We start from the raw sequence: 18,665 nt of genomic DNA on the forward strand, positions 1-18,665 counted from the left end.
AAAGGCGCGGGCCGCGGGCGCGGAGCCGCCGGCGCTGCCTGCAGAGGTGTCGGGGCCGCGTTCCTGAGCACGGGAGATGCTGCCCATCGGGAAGAGCGCGAAGCAACAGGGCAAGCGGGTAACTTAACACCCCTGCTCCCCGTCCCTGCCCGGGCCCCGGGGGCGGCGCGGCGCGGCGCGGGGAGGCAGCCCCGGCAGCCCCGGCAGCGGGGCCGGGCGGCGGCAGAGCCGCGTGTCCCTGTCAGAGCCGGGCGGCAGCAGGTGGGGAGGGCTCCGCAGGCTCCGGGCCCTCCAGCTGATCGGCTGTAAGTGAAGGAGGGCTGAGGTGCTCGGTCTGCTTCTAACTTCCGGCACATGCCCCTGCCACCTAATTTTGGACACACTGCAGAGGAGTGTAACTGCCCTATGCCCACGCTACGGGGAATGGGCAGACAGAAGTGTCTCTTGATGGAGCCGGATAGCGCTTTGGGGACAGAATTTCCCCTCTGCTGGTAGAAAGACAGGGTTTAGGTAGATCAACCAGGATTTATGTAGATAAAGCACTTTTCACTAACCTGGTTCAGTTAGATTCCTGAGGCTGAATGGGAGGATCACATCTACAGCCCTCTGCACTCTCTTCATGGAAAGATGAGTGGACTATACGGTACAGGGAAGCAGGAAAGAAAAAGCAGCCTTGGTTAGCTTCTTAAAGATACTGTTTCTTGTTATTTAGTACCAGATATGAGCACTACTGGATTACCCAACAGTACAAATTTGGTCCAGATTGGGCATAAACACAGTTGTTATTTTTGCTGAACAGAATAAAACAATATCAATGCTGAATTTATGCTGGCTATGTTCTTGTTAAACTAGTCATAGTTTATCCACTGTAGATAAAGTTTACATTATCTACATATAGATGAAGAGATGATATAAAACCTGTCGAAGTTTGCTAAGATGTTATGTCCATTTTGAATGAATCTGAACTGACAAAATAAGTTTGTATTAAGTACTTTGTGCTGTATGGTCCTGTCACCCTTGATCTGCTATTAGATACTCCGAGGCTAGATTTAATTTAATGCACGTTGTATATTAATACACCGTGTTATATTATTCATGGCTTCTGTTGCTTCTGTGTGTCAAAAGTGAACATTATTTCAGACAGTTTTTTTAAAATGCTACAATTGTGAAGGAACGCTGCTCTAATATCCTAGAAGTGATTGGTTAGAAGGAAAAAACTCTTAACTGCAGTGTATTTAAATGTAATGTCCATATATGGTGTCGTCATGTACGTATTACTTAATCTTCCGTTTCAAGCAGCCGCTGAGCCGCTTATACATTCAACATTTTCTCCCTCTGCATTCCTGTTCTCTTGACATAAAACTTCTGAATCAGGTGCTCTCAGTAAAAGGTTCCAGGGCAGAAAAACAAGCAGCGACTGAATGATCCCTGCAGTCCCTTAGGTGGCTTTTTCAGGCCCCATTTGAGGCAGTCTGTTGCAACTGCAAATTGGCTAACAGCAAACATGATCTTTACAAAGCTTCATGCCTGTTACACTTGCAACTAAGTCCTCCTCACAGACATGTATGAGTGGGAGAGTCGCTGCACTTTTGTACGGCGAGTTTTACCCCAGTCCTGCTGGAATCAAGATAAAAGCTTGCGTCCCCCCTCAAAGCTGTGACGTTGATAAGGTCAATATGTTGGCAAGCCCTCAATGTGCAGTGGAACGTGATGCAGAGATCTGCAAACAGCCACTTGCCTGAGCTCATGTATCCCCTGTGCAGAGCAGATACCCGTAACCCTGCTGCTGCGTCAACAGCTGGGCCAAGCGCCGCGAGCCAGCCAGCCGGGCTGGGGGGCTCCGAGCGCCCTGAGAGGCAGCTCGTGCTGTGGGAGTGGGCGCAGGAGGCTCGGAGCTCTTCCTGGTGGGAAGCTGTGCTCATATGTGTCCCAAAGCGCTCTGCCAGGAGGCAGTAAGGTCTGCCCTTCCTGGTGGAGTGAATTCATGAAGCAGGAATGATGAAGAAGCTTGATTTGTTAAAGGTTGGAGGGTAAATATTAGGAAAAACCTTCTGCTCAGTACACAAACCCTACTCAGCCGTACGTCCTAAAAGCCTTAACGCTTCTATTTCCAACTCCTTCCAAAGCTCATTCACTGCTCCCTGAAGCAGTCAACACTAGTGTGCAATCAGAAGAGATACCTATGGAGGGTAATTTCAATCTTACATTTGATACATATATTTTTTTCTGTACCCACTACCTTTGCTGATGTATTAAGTCTGCATTCATCCCACTTTGAAAGGCAAATGGGATTATAGTTATGATCTAATTGCAGAATTTAGCACCTAGAGATGCTCTGTAATAACAAGGTACTTTGTGGAAGATTTGAAGCAGCCAATGAAGCAATGAAAGGAATAAAACAGAAGTATCTTTTAGGTCCAGTAAATATATATGTTTTACATTTTTACAAAAAAATTGCAAGGCAGATGCATAATTAATCATAGGATGCTGGAATATTTGTAATTTGGCATCTTGAAATGTTTCTGGGGTGTACAAAGCAAGTAGGATTTTCCTTCATATTGTAAGTCTAGGTAAGCAAACCCAGACTGGTGAAAAGAGCCTGTCAGAAAACAAAAGCCAGGATCACAGCATTTTGAAAGGTATCTTATTTGCTAAGAACACGTTACATGTATGTTTTTTATGTCTGCTGTGCCATCATGTGTTATAGGCTCCTTGTGCTGAGGCTCTGTAGATATGACATCTGTGGCTAAAGAACAGATGTGTCCCTAAGAAATTGGTCAGTAATATTAGTGTTTCATTTAAAATAAAGTCACATTCTTTTACAGGACAGGTTGGGACTGTGCCATTTACTTCCACAGGAGTGGAACTGGACCATTGCTCCCCAGTTTGGGGGACTATACATCTGAAACAAAATCTTAGTGAAAAGTCTGTGTAATACACATGCATATATTAAAGCGTTACGTTCCTGTAAAACAAATCACTTACCACTCTCTTAAAGAGAACTTCAAGGAAAAAACAGACAGGCACAGGAAGCTGACAAAGCTGAAGAACTGTAATTATTGACTTTTTTTTTCCCCATTTTCTTCAGGGTATTCTAGAGCGCTTAGATGCTGGAGAAATTGTGATCGGAGATGGAGGATTTGTCTTTGCCCTTGAAAAGAGGGGATATGTAAAAGCTGGACCTTGGACCCCTGAGGCAGCTGTGGAACATCCAGAAGCAGGTCAGTCTTACTGGAGAAAGGATACACAAATTTGTCTTAAGTGATTAGTTGTCATAGGTTAGACGCCGGCCATTAGTAATTGCTATTGATGTGATAGCAGCTATTTATAGAACATACCGTGCATGTCTGTAATATGCTGATAACATTTTATAACCTCTTTATAAACTATTTATACATATACTCTTAACTGGAAATTTATTCATTTCTTTTAGGGCAGTGTGCGGCCTCCCCTCCCCTCCATTGCTGCTCGTCGCTCCTGCATTCTCTAGGGTCATGTTACTTCGAAGGCAGGTGTGAAGAGCAGCAAGAGCAACTGGCTGGGCCAGCTGCTATGAAAGCTCCAAGCCCTTCTTTAGTTTGCAAGGAGAGAGGGAAAGGGAGGGAAGTTTTCAGAATGCAGCATGGAATGGAAAAAAAGAGAAGGCCCATATGTCCGTTATGTGACAGGGGAAGTTTGTCATGACTGACAAGTTCAGAAATGAGATCTAAATACTTGTTTTGAGCAGGAACAGGAATCTTGGCTACTGCTTTGTACTGAGCACTAAGTATATGCACTTGAGGCCCCTCTCCTGCTCATTTAAGTTCATATCTTGTGTGATGTGTCCACGAGATGGTATGGCAGATTGAAATAAGAACTCAATGTGGTATGTCTGATTCCTAAGATGCATCAAACTGCTATTAACTTTTTATGTAGATGTTGTCCCTGCTTCTCAGATACTGGAGGAAAAGAGAGCTTAAGGAACGTGCCAGAAGTCACACAAGATGTAAATGACAGGGTGCTTTGGACAGTTGTAGACTGAAATTTGGCCCTGAAAGTTCAGGCAGATTCCAAGGCCTTTCTGTAACAGTTCTGCTACAACAGCAGTTCCTGGCTAAGTCTTTTTGATTGCTGGCATAAGAAGCGTTATATTAGCTCAGTGTGGTTGCTCAAGGCTGTTATTAGGAATGAAATGCTACAGTAGCAGAGAAAAACCAAAGAACACTAGTTCCTCACTGAAAGCAGAGTTACTCATGAATATGAGATTGACTCTAGCAACTCCCCTTTGAGCTCTCCTGGTGTATAAGGCTGTTTGTTGTAGCTGAAGGCAGTAATTTTATTCTCATGGAGCATTCACATGTTTGCCTAATGACACAGCTTGTCTGCAAACAATGGGGCTTGTAAATCAAGAGTTCAAGAAAACATCCCCAAATGTCTGCCCTAGAAATTGCAGTGTTCTCATGTCTCTATACGATATATTGGGGATACATTATCTATGTATTTGCTCTAAGATTTATTTGACCTTTTTAACCCTGTTTGATCAACAATAACCTAGAATCGATAATAATTACTGTTTCGTGGGGGTACGTAGAATCAATTGACAGTTCCTGTTCTGCTACTGTTACGGCAATTGCAGTGTACTGCTCACAAAGCAACAAAGTTTGAACTGTTTCTAGAGAGTTTGTTCCCAAAGTCCTGATACAGGAAACACATCCACTAAAAGTGGTACCAGCCTTTCCTTCAAAAGAAAGGCTTAGGCTCCATAGTAAAATCATCATTTATATCTTTAAGGGAAGAACAAAGTCAGTATTGGGATTCGGTTTTCCAGGACAAGCAGCCATCTTTCAGTTATGGATATTCTTACCAAAATGGAGTTCTGATCTTCGCCAAGGCTGAGCTGTGTAGAAGGATATTAGTAGAATAGTGGAGATAATGGAATGCAATAATATTCTTCTCTATAAATACCATCTTGTCCCTTTGTTTCCAAGATGCTGTTTTTTCTTCATACAGAAGCTAAGAAGGTGCATGGCTTTTCCTTTCATAGGCTGGTCCTCCTATCTGCTGTCCCTCATCATATTTCACTTTACCAATTATCTGCTTTCCCTCACAAACTATTATACAGTTCTCTAAAGTGAAATTGGGAGGTCTGAGGGACTGCAGAAAGTAGAAGAGTGGCAGACAAAACTGGATTTACTGATGAATAGAAAGAAATCTTTAGTCATTTTTAGCAGAGAATAACTAAGGAGAAAGCTTCTACTTCTTGTTCTAAGAAGGAGAAGCATGTAGTACTGCTCCTACACATATCACAAATGGTTTTTCCAGTAAATACAGTATTACTTACAGTACTGTTATTTCCTGAACAAAAATAAAATAGTATAGAATAAGAGTCAATGAAGACTAAATTTGGGGATAACAATAACTATCTATTACTTCCTTTAATTCTTTGCAGTTCGTCAGCTTCATCGGGAGTTCCTCCGAGCTGGATCAAATGTTCTGCAGACATTCACCTTTTACGCTAGTGAGGACAAACTAGAGAACAGGGGAAATTATGTAGCTGAGAAGATAACTGTGAGTAAAATACTATTTTAATGGAGCTTTGAAAATAGTGGATTAATTTGAAAAGGTTTACTAGAGAGACTACTGAGTATTTTCACATCTTCTGTTTTTCTTTAACAGCAAAGAATGAGATGATATGTTTCCATAGTCTGGAATATTAAGAAAGGCAAGGTTAATGGGGGGAAAATTATAAAATGGGGTGAGAATGAAGGAAGAAAAGAGGGTGCCTACGTCTTCCAATTTGAGGAGATGAGTTTATTAACTTTTTTCATACAAAGAGTAAAGGGAGGACTAAATGCACAGAAAACAAAATCAACTGAAAGAAAACAAAGCTTTAACATTCAGATAAACAGTGAAGAATCCCATGGAATGATGGCTGACTAATAAGACTGCAGGATTTTTAAAATCTTATCTCTAGTAAAGGAACAACTAATAAATCCAAGGTGTATATAATACGGTTAAAATTCCCCTTCTTGTGTGTAGGGTTAACCTGGCACAGCAGTGAAAATACTATGGGGGTCCTTTACACAGAGATGAGTGGAGCGTGTTGGGTACACTGAGAATTTTGGCACAAACATATATGGATAGTTCCTTTTTCCTAGTCCTTATCATGCTTTCCTCTATGGTTGTACTGTCTGTTCCAGCCTCTGGTAGATAAAGAGGATTCTTCAGGAGACAGAGGTAAGAATTAGAGCTGTGAAGTTAGCTCAACGTAGAAATTATAGCGATCCGGACACTAGATAAACTTTAGAGTCTTAATTAAGAGGTTACCCTTACCCTAAAACTTGCACATACCAATTGAAATATATACCATTGTTCCCAAATTGTATTTGACCTCAGCCATGTCAAATACATGGCCAACAAGCCATGTGGGTGGCTTGTTGAATAAAAATAAACAGATAAGATACACAGGTGTATGTTATGCAAGTATGACAGTCTAATTTCTTCTTTCCAGTTAATAATAAACCTGGAGCTGGTTTCTGTACATTAGAATGAGTAGAATAAACTATAATGACCAATTATGTTTCTCTTTAAGGTATGAAGAATTATCAATATTAAGATACTGTGAAAAGCTTAGAAGTTGGTAATGTAGGAATTACTCGGAACAGGCTAGTTCTATTTCACAAGGTGGAGTCAGAGCCTATGTTTTAATGAGAATCTTTCTCATTCTTGCACCCATTTAGAATGTGCCCATATTTTTGCCTACATTCTTATTATCTCCTCCAGGTCAGATGGTAGTTCCAATGAGAGGATGAATGCTTTCATGCTGCTTGCAGCTTTACTTTTACAGTTCAGAAGTACTTATGTGTCAATAGTAAAAATATCAGTTCAGGGGTTTATAAAATAACTTTTTCCCCCACAGAGAGCTGTTTAATGGGTGGAAGAAACATAAGGCATAAGGTCATATGGTGAAATTCATCTGAAATGAAGTATCTTTATAGCCAACAGATATGACATGGAAATATCTCAAGTGGTAGTTCCAGAAATGTGATGCCTCTGCAACAAGCCGCTCTGCAATTCCTGCTGCCATGCAAAATGATCTGAGTGTGGGAGAGCAGCTGGAAACTAGAATGCATGGCAGCAATGCTTTCAAGGTTGGGTTGCTGCCAGCGTCTCCTGGCACTGGCTTAGGGCTCCTGCTCCTGGAGTTCCCAAGCATTTCTGAGCACCAGTGCATATGGAAGCCACTCTAGCACCAATAGCTTTAAAAATCACCAGGGTATCTTGAGGCAGCTGTGAAAAATTGCAGCTGAAAGAAGCCAGTGAGGGTTCTAAGACTGGAAGTAGTCCACAGGCACTGAGAAACCTGTTCTGGTCAATGCTTGCTTACCCACCTCAAATCATGTAGCTTTTTGCTCCTTATTTCTATTTGTCCAGTTTAGCAGTGTGGTGTTTTTTTTTACAAGCTTTTCTAGTCATCCTGATTTAGGTGTGGAGGGAATCTCTCCTTAAGTCTAAGTAATTATATGTAGCAGTATGTTTCACTTCACTCTCTTTCTAAATTGGTAACTTCACCTTCAGATAAATAATAATGCATTAAAACATCTCTTCAGTAAATACATATATTATTTTAAATTATGAAAATCAATGCAATACTAAAATAAAAGACTGAAAAGAATAACCAATTGAGATTACTTTTTTCTTCCACCCACAAAATCTCAAAATAGAGGCATAAACAAATATGCCTTAGGTATCCTTAATTCATCTTCTGAGAGGAAGAGGAAATTCTATTTCACACCAAATATTTGCTTTTCACAGACTATCTGCATAAGAAGATTTATTAGAGCTAATATGCTTTTGTATTAGTATTTGACAATATGATAAGTTATAGGTGACAAGAAATTCCTCGATTCCTAACATTTCTCTTGCTTTTATTGAAAGATGCCAATCTCCCTAATCAACCCCAAAAGGCTGTTAAAATAAATAAGTAAATGAATATGAAGAACTCCCTATGGCTTTTGCCTATTTCATCCTTGTTTTGTGCTGTAAAACTACATCTATCTCTCTGACCAGGTAAAATTGATGTAACTATGTTCATACAGGGCCAGAAAGTTAATGAAGCTGCTTGTGACATTGCAAAAGAAGTGGCTAAAGAAGGTGATGCTTTAGTGGCTGGAGGAGTCAGTCAAACACCATCATATTTAAGCTGCAAGGATAAAGCAGAGGTCAAAGCGGTCTTTCGAAAGCAGCTAGAAGTCTTTATGAAAAAAGATGTGGACTTCCTAATTGCTGAGGTAAATCTATAAAAAAAAATACCCCTTCATTTCATATAGCATGTAAACTGTAGATGTCTAGTCTTTTCAGGAAAATTTAGTACATATTGCTTCTTCCTTGAAAATCTTCTGCCAAACTTTACTCTAGTAGTATCAGGTATTTTTGTAAATACATAGTGGGATATTGAAGTCTTCTAAATTTCTATCTTAAGTCAAATCATGTACAAAGAGGATAGGTAAATGTGATCTTATTTGTGTCCTTATTTCTTTGTGCTTGTCTGTAAGCAGCCAACCCATGATGACAATTCTTTAGAGATAAATTCCTAATAAATGGGCACTCTTATTCTGGAACAAAAAAATTTTATTTTTTGATTAATCTGCTGACTTTATTATCCTTTAACTGTGCAATAAGTGAATTCAATAGAATTTTGCTAGTGTAAATCAGAAAAGGTTCAAGTAATTTTCTCGGTGCATTTTGAGTTTGAATTAAAGTATTCATGCTTCATCTCCAAGGAAAGACATTATTCCAGTTTTACTTTCTTCTAGTATTTTGAACACATTGAAGAAGCTGTCTGGGCAGTTGAAGTTTTAAAAGAATCTGGGAAGCCAGTTGCAGCCACAATGTGCATTGGTCCAGAGGGAGACATGCATGGGGTGCCACCCGGACAGTGTGCAGTCCAGCTGGTCAAGGCTGGTAAGAATCTGCTTTTCTCTGCCCTTTAAAAATATGAAACCGAGAAAAGCCCTGAAACATGCAAATAAATGAGTGTGTATCTTAAGTGTCCTGATTACATAAAAAACCTCTTTTGATCCTGTAGAATAATTTCTATATGCAGTTTCGTAGAAAAGAAGTCTTGCAAAAATACATGTATAAAATGCAGCTATGGAACCCTTATTAAACACCAAGCTGGTATTAGGGACAGTACCCACAGGCAGCTGCTAGCAAGTAGAACAAATGCTAAAACTTTTCAAATTCTGGGCTTAGAATTATGAAATGTACAGTCAAGCCAAGCCCACTTTTTATTCCTTGCTCCTGTTTTTTGAAATTTCTGCAGTATAGTTCAAATCCAGAATGACAGAAGAGGATGAAAAGCTTAATGTTTTGTCTTTCACAGACAATATTTTTTGCAGAAAACTAAAGAAGGACAGAAGGCATGATGGATGATGCGAAAGTTTTATTATTTGTTCTAAACTATGCTTTCCTTTGTATTTGGAGTTCAATTCCAATGGTGGGACCTGTGTTAGGAACCTACTGGACATCTGCATATATGGCTGTACACCTATTTTCACTGATAAGACTTAACTGATAACACAGGCAACTGCATGAGGGTGAGGAATGTGATTCACCACAGTGGTTGGTCAGGAAGGCAAAGAGGAGCTCAGCTGAGATGGACTGGTCTGCCTTAGGAGAGCTGAGCTTGGTTTCAACACAGCTGCCTTGGGTTCAGGTGGCAGTGATACAATAGTGGTAGTAGGATAGTGTAGAGATGGACAGCTTTGCTTCTAGAGGGCCATGGCTAAGAACTTTCCCCTTCCGCTTCTGAAAGGTGAATTGAAAAATTATATTCTTCCTTCCAGGTGCTTCTATTGTTGGAGTCAACTGCCATTTTGATGCAGATACTTGCCTGAAAACTGTGAAGCTTATGAAAGAGGGCTTGGAGGCTGCTAAACTGAAAGCATATCTGATGTCTCAGCCACTTGCTTTCCACACACCTGACTGTGGGAAGCAGGGATTTATAGATCTTCCAGAATTTCCCTTTGGTAAGACATGAGCATCCTTTTTTAACTGTCTAATTTTCCCCTCCCCCTCAGTTTTTGGCTAAGCTGAGACTGCAAGGCTTCCTTTTGTGCAGTAGAATAGCCTTACCACCTGCAGTAAGGCTCCCCCCCGTATTCTCTTTGCTATTTGGCATGGTTTTTTTTCCCCAAAAAAACATATAATCTCAGTTATGTCATACCTTCATGCTTACTCTACTGGCTTCTCACAGAAAACTGTCCCAAATCCGTGGTCTTTGTTATCAAAAAAAAAAAAAAAAAAAAAAAAGTAAATCCCAAACTTGGGGAATAAATGCTACTTGAGAGGTAAGCAGGAATCAGAATTTTCAGGGGAATATCCAATGTGATTTCTTTCATGACCTATATTAAGGTCTAGCCTCTAACTTCATTTCAAGTTCAACTATTATAAGTCTTGCAAATACAAAAAAAAAAAATAAAAATCAAACTTTTACTCCTTTTTTCACTGGAGTGATGCTCATATGATACAGATGGTGGGCAGAACAAGGCTGTTCTTCACAGAACCTTGTGCAAGGCAGTTGTAAAACAGGCTGAAGACATGAAATACAGTAAGGACATTAAAAACATGACTTCAAGTGCCTTTGGAAAGCTCCTTGGCTTTCTGGGCTGTGATATCTACCCAGATAGTCCTATCCTTTTTAGAAGTCTATGCATTTAATGTACAATGTATATACAGAACTATTTTATTAATATAGGTGCATGATTATTGCAGCTTGTAATGATTCAGTCATCCAAGTGTCGTAGTTTGATACAAGTAAAATTATAGGGAGACTGCAGAAGGGAATATGTTCTTTGTTGCTAATAAATGGATTAGCAATTTTGGAATTAATTCATCACTAATATGCTCAGAAAAAAAATATGAAATATTCAACCACTTTGTCAGCCACTTTATGTGGGCTTTTGTAATTGAGGCTTTTGTATTTATGGCATATTTCCACGTGAGATCCAGCAAATCATGTCCTCTTAAAAGAAGACAAAATCAGCTAAAACATCTGAAGTTTATTAGAAAAAAAGCCTTCATTTTCAGATATCATGCACTTTTCTTGAGATCGTCTATAAGATACTGAAACTTGAGTTTTTAACAAAAATTTGAGACAGATACAATTTTTAGGAGAATCTCTTATCTTTGATCTACATAAAGGAAGAAAAGAGAATAAAGCATGAGCTTGAACACTCATTAGATGATAATCATAGAATCATAGAATCATAGAATGCCGAAGGTTGGAAGGGACCTCAGAGGTCATTGAGTCCAACCCCCCTGCTCACGCAGGGTCACCTAGAGCACGTGGCACAGGGCTGCATCCAAGCGGCTTTTAAAGATCTCCAAAGAAGGAGACTCCACAACCTCTCTGGGATAATAACATGTCTGGGTTCTGAAAATAGTCTGAGATATTTAAAAGTGTTGGAAACTCATTTAGTCTATTCATTCCTTTATACAACTCTTCTGCTTGCAGGCAAAAAGAAAAAAAAAAAAAAAAAAAAAAGATGCAGTAAGTAATCAACTAAATTGAAGGATTCACTGTTTGATTTGTTCTGGTGGTTGGCTCACCCATTATAAGCAATTTATGAGATCTTAGTTTTCAGAAATTTCATGAGTCAATTTGAGAAGCCTGGTTCAGTGAAGATTTTCAATACCCAGAAAGAGCAGCTCATCACTTGATGGCAGATAAGCAATTTGGTAAATCATTGTTAACCTGACCCAGTTAGCTCTGGTTTTTTGTGGAAGGTGCTATGCACAAAGAGGCATTTAGATATTTGGAGTGTACATAACCTCTGTACCTCTGTGGCTAAAAGACGTTGGCTAGGTTGTATTGGCAAACTGCACTGCCCCGATGCCAACAGCATTTATCTATTTTCAGAACTTTTTCTAGTTTTCTGTGTCTTTTTTGTTTTCTGTGTTACTGTAATTGCTCTTAAATGTTAACCAATGACCATGTTAAATGTTAACCATTTTTTTTTTCAAAAAATCCTGTCAGCTAAAGCCTGCCCTATTATCTCCAGAGTAGGTGCACAGAGGGGCTAAATCTAGGAGGAAGTTATAACCTTCTCATCAAAACTTCATGAAAGTTCCAATCTCTTTGCAGTAAAAATGCTCATACTGTTAAGCTCTAGATATTAAATTCTCAATAGGAAATTCAAGAAAAAAATCCAAGATTCAAATCTAAGAAAAGGAATGCTGTAGAAAGACAGCCATGGAAAACAATGTTACTGAATTTTTGGAAAGGTGGAGGGGAACATGATCTAGGTGGCAACTTCTTTTCATATAATGCTTCCTATCTTCACAACATGCACAGCCAGTCCTTGTGGTGTGGTCTGTCCCAGTCTCTTAGAGAGGCTAGGTGGTGCCATCCTTGCCCTCCTGAAGCACAAATGACCAATTGTGACAAGGTGGGTTATGGGGATGACTGTTCACTGTTCCCGTGGACTATTTAGTTACTAATGCATGTTTTCAAAAAAAGTGCAAGATGCTGCATTTTTTGTTTTTCCTTTTGCAAGACAAAGAAGCTTTGGTGGTTCATGTGTGGTTCACCAAAACTCCAGACCTGGACAGTTCAAAACCAGCTCAGTTCAAATATTTACATCTACAGCTAGATTTGCAAACACTGTTCAAATGCCCCAATATGTAATTCCTTACTAAAAATCTACTGAAATGAAGCTGGATGGAAATTTAAGCTATGAATATTCTTTTAGGTCTGGAGCCAAGAATTGTTACTAGGTGGGATGTTCAAAAATATGCGAGACAGGCCTACGACTTAGGAATTCGTTACATCGGGGGCTGCTGTGGATTTGAGCCGTACCACATCCGAGCGATAGCGGAAGAGCTGGCTCCTGAAAGAGGCTTCCTGCCAGAAGCTTCGGAGAAACACGGTAGCTGGGGCAGCAGCCTGAGCATGCACACCAAGCCCTGGGTCAGAGCAAGGTATGTGTGTGTCACCAGCGTGTGCTTTGCCCTGCCTTACGTTGCTCCATCCAACAGACCGACCTCACCAACATGGAGAGCTAAATACCGCTGTAACTGTTCCGTGCTAGTTGTTTTGAGAATGAAGTCTCAATGGAAGGGAAGAGGGGGCAGTAAGAGAGCTCCAAAAATCTTTAGCCCCCTTTAAATGAAGAATTGGTCATGAAGTAATCCATGACAGTTAAGGTAAAGTCAGATTTGTGTAAAACAGCTCCTACTAGGGAGTGGCTTACAGTGGTCCCGCTGAAGGATGACACGATGCATTTTAAATATGTAGCATTTCATTGCATGTTTTCATTCCTCTTTCTTTACTGAAATATAAAACGATTCTGTGAAAGTTAGCCAACTCTCTGCCATCTAAGCCACCATTATACTATGAGTTGCTGTAACAAATAAAAGTTCCCTTTCTTTACTTAGGGCAAGAAAGGAGTACTGGGAGAATCTGAAGCCAGCTTCAGGCAGACCATATTGTCCTTCACTGTCAAAGCCAGACGGATGGGGAGTGACCAAAGGAGCCAGAGAGCTGATGCAGCAGAAAGAAGCAACCACTGAACAGCAGCTGAAGGAGCTCTTTCAGAAACAGAAGTTTTAATCCACTGCAGTTGCCTAAATGTTAGAATGATTTATCTACAGGGCATCTCATGCTCCACCAAAGAGAATGAGTGAGGATGAGTATCCTGATAATTTATCAGTTAAAATGCAATGAGAGGAACTAAATGTAGACTAAATGTGATTACAAATTAAATATGTCGAACTTTGTCAATAAAATCCTTGTCTGGACTAATAGTTTAAAACCTCCCCAAAAGGAGCTTTGGATTCTCATAGTGATTGACCCACTCTAACTACTCTTCCTTACCTAAGTGTTTTTAAGTAGGTAGACACTGAAATACATGGAAAATTGGCTCAACTCACCAGTGAAAAAGAAAGAAAAAGCCATTTATAAATACTGTGACATTGGATTTCCAATCCTAGTCTGTTTTCAGTTTGGGACCATGAAGGAGCTCCCTCAGACCTCAGGACTTTGTCGAGGCACATTATGGTGACACTTCAGAGTTATCAGTAGTCACCTCTTTGGCTTCAAGAGAATAAACTGAAAAAGACATCTTGGAACCTGTATCAAAAGACAGGAAAATTAGAACAGGATTGTGTAGGAATTACCTACATGCAGGACTAAAATTCAGAATTTTAGAATCATAATTGTAATATCTGCACACCTTAAAACATAAACGCTCAAAAATAATAACATACTTCCAGTAAACCACTGTAAATTTCTGATGAACCAGCTGGCTTTGGGATATGTCACTTGAAACATTTGCTCATCTCAAGATTGTGTGTAATGACCTAAAGATTCTTAAAATACAAGGAAAATTACAAGAATTCTTGTTTCTAAGAGTTGTACAACATACCATGATGATTTTTTTTTTTTTTTTTTTTAGGAGATTGATTCAGTGTAGAAAAAGTTAAATGTAAGAAGACATGGAAAATACCATTAGGAAACAGATTAATCCACACAAGCTCAAAAAAAAACACCAACCTTGTCAAGATTTTTTTTTTTAGGAAGAACATGACTACCCTTGCAAACCATATATTTCCTTGGCTTATTTTGTGAAACACCACAAAGTTTAGATTTATCTCTAGAATCTCATTCACACCCTTTCTACCTTAAAGTAAATATGAAAAAATATATATATCCCTTCAGTCAGATTGTTGAAAGCTTTTGTTGGGCTACTTTTTTATGTGTAACCTGTGTCATTGTTGCCATATTGATATTCTGGAGTCCAGGAAACTTCCTAGTAAATGACACTTTAATAGGATACTTCTAATACCCTTTTCAGGCTGTTACTGGCTGATACACTTGAGAGAAGCTCATCTTCTTCCACCATGTTTGTAACAGGCTGCAACAGTTATTGCCAGGAGAATTTGCTTTAAAGCCCAAACCAGACAAATCAAGAAAGTGGATACTTTTAAATGCAGCTTATTTAGAAAGCACCTATATAAGTGCATTTGCACTACGTTAAATCTCTTTTCTTTCTAATTCTTTCTGCAAGTCCTACCTGCAGAAAGTGCAATGATACAAAATCTGCACAATAAACAGTATCTTTGATCACCACCCGAACGCACACAGCATGAATGAGGTGTGTTTGAAAAGGTGGCTTAAAATACATTCTGCAATTGCTAAAGAGGTGCTCTGGGCAGTCATTAGCAGCTTAGGAACTTCCAGAGGCCAAGGATGCAGCTGGACTGTTTGAAAATACTCCAATATTGAAAAAAAATCCTGTGGAAGCGAATATGAGATCATTTCACAAATCAGATGTTTAAGAATCATGGCATTTAAGAGCATTCTCCAATATGATTTTATGCACTTCTAGATATCCAGTTTTTTAAAACAGGACAAATTTTAGCAGTTATTAGTGAGGATAGGAAGCAATTTTTAAAACCTTTCAAAGCTATTCACAGTTTCTTTTATGTTCCATTTTACTGACAGGTATCATCTACCATACTAAGTTTTATAACAGATACCAAGCTGGAGTATATACAATTTCAGGGACTTAAAATACTAAACTTTGTCAGCAGTGGGTGATGTGTATATGTATAAATCCTAGAACACGCAGTCAAATCTGATCAATTACCCCACAAATTTAGGAATCAGAGACGGCATTTTAATATATTTTAGTCAACTCCACACTGGGCCAAAGTCCAAAATCAGAAATGAAAAGCAATTTGGGGGGAACAGAATTTGAGGCAATCAATGTGGAGGGTGGTTGCTAAGAAAAGCATTGTGATGCAGAATTCAAGAAAGGTAGGCTTGGAATAGGGAGAAGAACTGTGATCTTATCACTAACAAGTAATAACAAATACATATTGACCAAAACATGCTCTACAAGCTTTACCTGATATTGATGGTTGCTCCAAGAGTGTTTTTCAGCATTCATTCATTTGCAAACATTTGCATGTCAGCATTTCAATACCATGAAGAGATCAATGGAAACTGAAATGAAAGAGAAGGAAAATGGTGAAAAATTAACAAACTCTGCTTTGCAATTTATCTGCTTGCAAATCAAGAGTGCTAGAGAGAGACCCAACCTGTCCAGATCAGTGGTCTAGTCTTTGCTTTCTGGCAGCCAAGGTAAGAAGTGCTATGATGGATGTTATGCTGAGTCTCATGATCTTTTTTTTTATTTGCAATCAAACAAGAAACAGCAGGTCCACCAAGAAAGGACACGAGTGTAGTACAGCTTTTAGACATTCTTAAAGACCAGGCATATTAACCATTGTGAAAATATTAATCACAAACACTGTTAAGAGTAATATAAAGCTAAATTTCTGATAAGCAAAAAGCTGTATCGATAAAGATATCTTTTAGTAATGCTTTAATATATTAGACATTTCTCTGGAACTATATAAGCCTAAAGGTGCATTTGCTGATGGGAATTATTAACACTTCACAATACAGACTGTGATGCTTTGTATTTCATGAAACTATGCAGAATCATTGCCATTCAGACTGCCAAATACATATTGGAAGTAAATTTATGAATCTATTTCCTTGCTCAGGGATCAGAACATCAGTAAAATGTAAAAGAGCTTTCTCACAGAAACAAGTTTTATAGATATGTTATGTACAGTTACAGCATGATGTTAGAAGAAGCCTTGAAGAAAACCTTGCATGTTCCTTTCCATTATGTTATTTATTCCCTTTTGTAAAACGGCATTTCTTTGCAGTATCACCATACTACAGCTTTATGGAACACTAAAGATGCGTCCTATTAAGGCAAAAGCTCTGAAAATCTTGCTTCTCACAATGTGATTTCTGCTCAGACTAGTTTTCTGTATGATGTAATTATACTTTAAATACATAGGCTGGCAGAAATACGTGCCAACAGTGCCTCCTTGTGATTCCCTGCGGGGCTGAGGAACAAGGGAAACTGGAATCTCACTCAGACGGCTCCTCAGTTTTGTTTACGTTGACAGGCATTGGAAAAGCAACAAGCTCAGTCACACTTCTGTGTGTTTCTTAGAAAGGACATTTTCTTTCAAAGAATTGTCGAGGGTGAAGTTAGAAGATACTTAACAAATGTAAAGCTTTAAATATATCTAAACATTATCCTCTCCTTGACCATCTCAGCACCATTCTAAAGTCCCTGAAGTATTAGGATGCAGAGTTTCCAAAGTTTAATTCTCCATAGATAAGAAATTTAAATGGGTGTCCTTAAATCAGCTTCCTCATGTGCTCATCCTATGCAGTGAGTAATCCACAGGAAGAGACCCTGTGTGGTAATACTACATGCTATTCAACAGTGCATCTATTTCCCAAAAGGGCAGAATAAGCTGCTGTGACAAACACACAGAACTCCATCAACCACATCCATTTTGTTCCATGGGGCTTGAACTTGCCAGGTTCCTGCCTGCTGTCCTGTCAGGCCTGCCCTGCACCTGAACAGCAAATTGAGGCTCTACACTTCAAACCTTCTGCTGCCATCCTTGGTGCTTTCATCCACGTGAGAATTCTTGACGCTGACAAATCATTGTTATTCCTACTTTTATACTGCTACACCTATGTCAGTATGACTGGTTCTGCTGGTTCTGTTAGTCAAGCAGACAGGACTCTTTAAAGATAATTACTATTTGCACCACTGACCTGAAAGAAGATTTGCATTTGGTTTTTGGACCTGCAGCCACAGCTGTTCCATTCCATTCACACTGATAAGGCAGCACGAAGGGACAGAAACTGGATTAGCTCTGTTTTCCTGGAAACGGAGCAGTCATTTGCTTCATTTGGGTGGCATAAAGATGATATGCCTGATGCTCAGCCACCATCTTCTTCCCACATGTGAGAATATGGAACATTCCAAAGGTGTGAGAGCGTGGCCAGAACAGCTCGCACTCCAGTTACCTTTGGCTACAAAATTAAAATAGTTTATCAGTTTTGTCATTTAAGCCTGTGGAAAGAAGTCTGGATGGGAGTTCAGAGTAAAGAATTCCAGTCTGTGCATGTCCTATATTCATGCTGCACACAGTTGTTACCAACTGCCCAAGGTGTAGCAGCCTAATAACTAAGGCTCATAATTTCTTACTTCTGTTTTTAACCAGAATATTTACCTCAGAGCAGGTTGATGTGCTATGAAAAGCTACATCAGGAAATTGGCCTCTTGCTCTCAGCTGAGAACAGGAGGGAGATGAGTGTGCCCAAACACTAACTCTGAGCCCCATCCAAAACATGCAGGAAATGGTTCATCCAGAAAAGGAATTTGGCCCCTGCTTTTTAAAACTTCATGAATGAATGAGGCAGAAGCCCTCTGCAACCTTGATTATCTATTCTGTTCTCACTAACAGCAATAAGAGGCAGAAAAGCGTGAATCTGTATCTACTTCCTTGGTTATTAGCAGCTGTGCTTCCCACCCGGGGTGAGTGTGAAATACTAAACAGGCCCAAATTCCTGGCACGAGAAGCCCAGGTCAGCACCCGTCCCGGCGCATAACTGGGCGCCTAGGATGAAGGCAGCAGAGAACCAGGCCACGCAGGCACAGGCAACCACAGCAGAGCCAAGAGCAAGGACAGCCCGTGTGCACTGTTAAGTACAGCTTCACTCTTCACAGCTTGGTTTGATCTGCTGGCCAGAACAATGTCTGCTTTAATAGGGGGTCTGGTTAAGAAAGAGTTAT

At 39.7% G+C, this 18,665-nt stretch overlaps 1 protein-coding gene across 1 annotated transcript; it reads left to right on the forward strand.

Annotated features, from left to right (window-relative positions):
• The first annotated feature begins 38 nt into the window (after positions 1–38).
• LOC112945144 (betaine--homocysteine S-methyltransferase 1) lies at positions 39–14,357 on the forward strand. The gene is made up of 8 exons (XM_026036667.1): positions 39–118; positions 3,089–3,221; positions 5,429–5,547; positions 8,079–8,270; positions 8,796–8,943; positions 9,828–10,010; positions 12,735–12,963; positions 13,420–14,357. Exons 1-8 carry the CDS (start codon positions 77–79, stop codon positions 13,592–13,594), a joined length of 1,221 nt encoding a protein of 406 aa, XP_025892452.1. The 5' UTR covers positions 39–76; the 3' UTR covers positions 13,595–14,357.
• Positions 14,358–18,665: the final 4,308 nt, after the last annotated feature.

The sequence above is a fragment of the Nothoprocta perdicaria genome, unplaced genomic scaffold, assembly GCF_003342845.1.
Source record: "Nothoprocta perdicaria isolate Ctin4 unplaced genomic scaffold, notPer1 scaffold_1, whole genome shotgun sequence".
Taxonomy (NCBI): domain Eukaryota; kingdom Metazoa; phylum Chordata; class Aves; order Tinamiformes; family Tinamidae; genus Nothoprocta; species Nothoprocta perdicaria.

Bases quoted from the DNA above. Each gene is read 5' to 3' on its own strand.
- LOC112945144 (XM_026036667.1), top strand. From the start codon at position 77: ATGCTGCCCATCGGGAAGAGCGCGAAGCAACAGGGCAAGCGG. The intron at 119-3,088 runs GTAACTTAACAC...CATTTTCTTCAG, and splicing joins CGAAGCAACAGGGCAAGCGG to GGTATTCTAGAGCGCTTAGA. The intron at 8,944-9,827 runs GTAAGAATCTGC...TCTTCCTTCCAG, and splicing joins AGTCCAGCTGGTCAAGGCTG to GTGCTTCTATTGTTGGAGTC.